The sequence below is a fragment of the Brassica oleracea genome, chromosome C1, assembly GCF_000695525.1.
Source record: "Brassica oleracea var. oleracea cultivar TO1000 chromosome C1, BOL, whole genome shotgun sequence".
NCBI lineage: Eukaryota > Viridiplantae > Streptophyta > Magnoliopsida > Brassicales > Brassicaceae > Brassica > Brassica oleracea.
Genome location: NC_027748.1, coordinates 11324530 through 11329784, shown reverse-complemented (window position 1 = coordinate 11329784; position 5255 = coordinate 11324530). Strand labels below are relative to the sequence as shown.

General features: G+C 38.5%; 1 protein-coding gene across 1 annotated transcript; it reads right to left on the bottom strand.

The window, feature by feature from the left end:
* Positions 1-2544: 2544 nt before the first annotated feature.
* On the bottom strand, positions 2545-3141 carry LOC106331486. The gene has a single exon (XM_013769863.1). It carries the CDS (start codon positions 3139-3141, stop codon positions 2545-2547), a length of 597 nt encoding a protein of 198 aa, XP_013625317.1.
* Between the last annotated feature and the right edge of the window lie 2114 nt (positions 3142-5255).

The following is a 5255-nucleotide window of genomic DNA, read 5'->3' as shown; positions in this document are numbered from 1 at the left end:
ATCCTTATCCCGCTTATGATACAATGCCGGTTCTTTAGAGCACCTGACAAACCCTAACTCTCCAAGGACTCGGTTCAACTTCTCGTTCCACGCACGCGGGGATTGACGCAAACCATATAAAGCCTTTTTTAACTTGTACACTTCACTTTCCTTTCCTTTGATTTCATAACCTTCTGGTTGCAAAACGTACACATCTTCCTTTAGATCACCTTGGAGGAAAACGGTCTTGACATCTAAGTGATGCACTTCCCATCCTTTGGACGCAGCTAGGGCTAGTATAAGACGCACAGTCTCAATTCGAGCCACAGGCGCAAACACCTCATCAAAATCAATGCCGTGTCTTTGAATGTAGTCCTTTGCTACTAACCTCGCTTTATACTTATTGATACTCCCATCGGAGTTTCTCTTTACTTTAAAAATCCACTTTAGTCCAATTGCCTTAGCTCCAACTGGAAGATCTACCAAATCTCAAGTTTTGTTCTTTACAATCGATTTTATCTCTTCTTCACACGCATCTCTCCAAACCTTCTTCTCTTTAGCTTCATCATAGTTCCATGGCTCATCATTGATCACCAATAATAAGCGTTCTCCCTCTTCTTCAGCCAACAAGATGTAGTCATCTAGATATGCTGGCTTCTTTGTTTCTCGTGTAGACCTCCTTACATAAGGTTGATCGTCGCCGTCATCATCATCATGATGATGTACTCCATGCTCGGTGCTCTGTTCCTCTGTTTCAGTTTCCTCTGTTTCAGCTTCTTTTTTTCTCCAATTTCATTCACTACAACTCCTGGGGATCTTGTATCTTCGAGTTGACGTAGTCCACTGTTTCTAAATTCTCCAAAGTCGATTATAAACGTCTCTGTTTCCTTATCACCGCTCATCCAATTCCAGCTTTTGTTCTCATCAAATACCACATCTCTACTAACCATTATTTTTCGACTTATTGGATCAAATAGCCTGTAAGCTTTTGATCCTGGCTCTGTTCCAAGATGAACCAACGTACGAGACCTGTCGTCCAGCTTTCGAACATGTGGAGTATCTACCTTGGCGTAGGCAATACATTCAAAAATTCGTATGTGACCAATATTTGGTCTCCTGCTCTTGAAAGCTTTGTAAGGAGTTTTTAACACAAGTGTACGAGTTGCTGCACGATTGATGAGATAAGTTGCGTGTCTTATGGCTTTTCCCCATAAGTAATTTGGTAGATTTGTGTGTTTGAGTATGCTCCGAGTCATGCCAAGAAGGGTCCTGTTTCGTCTCTCCACTACTCCGTTTTGTTGCGGTGAGTAAGGAGCTGTGAGATGCCTTGCTATCCCGTGTGTTTGACAGAATTCGTTGAACGCATTGGTCGTGAATTCTCCTCCTCTGTCTGTTATGAGAATCTTGGTAGCAATTCCAGCTTCTTTCTCAACCATTGCCTCGAATATTTTAAATTTCTCGAATGCTTCACTCTTCTCAGTCAGCAAAATACTCCACATATAGCGAGAGTGATCATCGATGAGCACAAATATATACCGCTTATTTGATGGTGTAGGTGGTGTAATTGGCCCACAAAGATCTCCATGAATGAGTTCTAATGCCTTCTCACCTCTACATGTTGTTGCTCGTGGGAATGAAACCCTTGCTTGCTTCCCATGCAAACACGTAAAACATGTCTCTCTCTCAGCTATCAGTTTCGGTAATCCAACAACCATCTCCTTGTTTGCCATCGTGTTCATCGTATCTCTTCCTATGTGACCCAAGCGGGCATGCCACATTGCCGTGTTGCTCATTTTCTCGAGCTGTAGACACTTCTCATCTACAATGCCGATTAGTACCTTGTACAATCGGTTTTTTTATCTCTTTGCCTTTGTTATCAGTCGTCCATCTTTATCTTGGAGTATAAGATAATTTTCTCGCATCATAACTTCACATCCCGACTCTGTGGCTTGTCCAAGACTGATAATGTTACTCTTTAATGCTGGTATAAAGTAAACATCGTTGATAATTTTCCTTCCACCATCTTTGCCACATAACATTATTGACCCTTTGCCTTTAATATCAATCCGAGAATCATCTCCGAACCGTACTTTCCCTGTGATTACTTGTTTTAAAGAAGTTTCGACTCCCAGTCATGTGGTTACTTGCCCCATTGTCCAGATACCAGATGTTGTCTCTGTCCGAACTTGTTTCAAAATCCTGTGGATTCACATTCTTCTCGTTGAGATAAACAACTTCATTCACCATTAAATATTCAGCCTCTTGTGTCTCACTATTTGCAACTGATTCTGCTGTCTCTTGTAACTTCAACAATCGATCAGGACAACTTGAGGCATAATGATCCTTTTTGTCGCATCGGTAGCATGTAATCTTTGACAAATCAATGTTGTCGTAGTAGCGATCGTTGTAGTGATCGTTGTATCGACCTCTCCCTCTACCACGATTGTAGTACCTTCCTCCTCGTCCTCGACCTCTGTTATGATTGTAATCTCGGTTTGAATAGTTGTTTTGAGGTTGATTTTGACCTTCCGTATTTGCGAACATAAGTTTGCTCTGTTCCTGTGTTTATTCTTCTTCTGCAACTTTCTCCTCATATGTTTTCAACCTTCCAATTATGTCTTCAAAACTCGTGATCTTAAGGTCAAGGACCTGCTCTAGTGATGCCACAATATGTATATATTTCTTTCGAGGTAGACTCGAAAGAAACTTCTTTACTAGCTTTGTTCCTTCGATAGTTTCACCCAACGCTGAAGATTTTGATGAAATTTCTGATATTTTGCCTACGAAATCGTCTATCGTATCAGTATCTTTCATCCGTAATCTATCAAATTCGGCCATCAGCATCTGTAGTCTGGCCTCACGCACCCGGTCTGCTCCCATATGTCTCGATTTGATTGCGTCACAAACCTTCTTAGCTGTATCCAAGTCACCTACTTGTAAGTTAAGTGTCTCAGGTATAGATTGGAAGATTAGGGCAATTGCCATATCGTTCTTCTCTCCGTGATCAGGCTCACTTTCAACGACATCCCATACCTTATGCACTCTGAGCAAAACCTTGATTCGCATAGCCCATACGGTATAATTCGTAGTTGTCAACATTGGGCACTTCAATGAAGAAGGTCCACCTCCTTCTTTAACCTTCATTGTAACAATATCTCCCATCGCGATCGAATTCCTAGAAGCTCTGATACCAAATCTAGTTCTAGTAATCAATATTGAAGCACACAATAATAAGAATATCTCTCTTATTAATCTCTTAAAGAAACTCACTCAAAACCTTAAGCACTCAATCACAATCAATAAAACTCACAAGTGTTGCAACAACCTTGCAACTCCTTATATAAGAATAGATAACTCCTAATCTTATTAGTAAAACACTTATTAGATATTTCCTAATCCTTTTAGTAAACCATATCTCGGTAGGATTAGGATAGCTTGTTTTCTAAGTTATTTCAAGCTTACTCCAACAATGTCGATTTTAACAAACTGGTTGAGTTTCTCAACGGTACAAAATTTCCTTTATGTTATAAAAAGTTCCCGAGAGACGAGAGTAGATATAGGCTAGAATTAAATAGTAGGTAAATATGATGAGGGGATAGAAAAGAAGAAGTTTATTGAAAAGAAATAAAAAGTTATGAAACCAACGAAGAGGAAAGTCCAGAATCTAAAGGAACAAGCAATAGTATCATTAATCCACACTATTTTAATAGCCAAACGAATAAAACAACACCAGATTCGTGATACGGGTTCCACTTTCGATAGTTTATATTCTATGATTATGGAAATCATTTATTTCAACTATAAAAATGATGTCCGGACGAGGTAGTCCAAGTGGCAGGACGGGTCTGTGGTGGCAACCACCATCCGGGTTCGATTCCCTCCCCATGCGGAAACTATCCTGTCTCTTCTGGACACCAAAGCGGTACTGGGTTCGATCCAGTCCAGGTAAAGCCCTCCCGGATGAAGTGGACCGCTGCCTGACCGGACCCAGGGGAATGATCCGCGAAGCGGGGAACCCCTGGATTATCAAAAAAGAAAACTATAAAAATGATTCAAGAATGTAAAGAAAACCCACTACCTACTTTAGTTTTAGTTGAGAATATGTCATATTTCGAGTATTAATTTTAATTATTATTTTAGAAACAAATAATGTCACACTCACCAATCCCTTTGGCGTTTATACATTATCCAAAATTAATGTCCAAAAGTAGTGGTCGGGAAGTTATATGAGATCGGTCGCATAATCTCCAGATTATTGTCTTGATTTCTTTCAAAATATCACAAGCTTGCGCGGATTGGGTCTAAGTCATTCGGCCATAAAACATATCAGAGCTTTTTTTTCTATAGATTTTTTTTTCTAAAGAAACATGTTTTGCAGCTCAAAATGTAAGTATAGAGCGACGCCACATCAGTTAACTTACGACTTTAATCTGAACACATCAAATGCAGAAACACTATACTAGAAATCCATGAAGTAAAGTTTGTAATAAGTAATGAAACAAAAAACTTACAAGCTTCACTCAACCGGTCTAATGTAATAAGTAATAAACACCACATTAATACGTAAGTAATGAATACATGTGTAGATTTAATACAACTAGACCAAAGATCCATTAATATCTACGCACTTCACAAGCATCAATTTATTAATTTTCAAGCCTCGGCTTTCTAAGCAAAAGTTGCACTAGAATCGCTTTAATTATATAACAGAAATTTCCAAGTCCTCCTATATTTAGGTAATTAACTATACTTTTTGCGTAGTGCAACCAAACCGTATAGGACAACAACCAGTGGTGTCACTTAAATAGAAGAACTAACATTTTAAGAGTAATCATTATGGATGGTCGGCTATATAAAATTAAAAAAGTTGTAGTTGTTATGAAATAATTTATAATTTATAGTATCGAGAAATTTAAATAAGAGTATAATTTAATACCCGTAGGAAGCAAATAACACTAGTATAAGAGAGAGAGTTTATTATAAAGAAGAAGAAGATGTAATGGTTCTTTGATTATAAACTCTTGTTCTTGTTTATGGTGTACAAAAGAGTGAGATGAGTGATGGTATTTATAGTGAACAACAATACATAAAATAACAAAGATGGTGCTTAATTTGGTAAATGAGTGGATGATCATTTCAATGCTTAATTTATAACAATCCCCCTTGATCATCCATCTTGTATTACGTGGTGCCTCGTTAAAAACCTAGTCATGGAAAACCCAATGGGAAAAACCGTAGTAAAAGTAAAAAGAGTACAACTACGTAAGCTCCCCCTC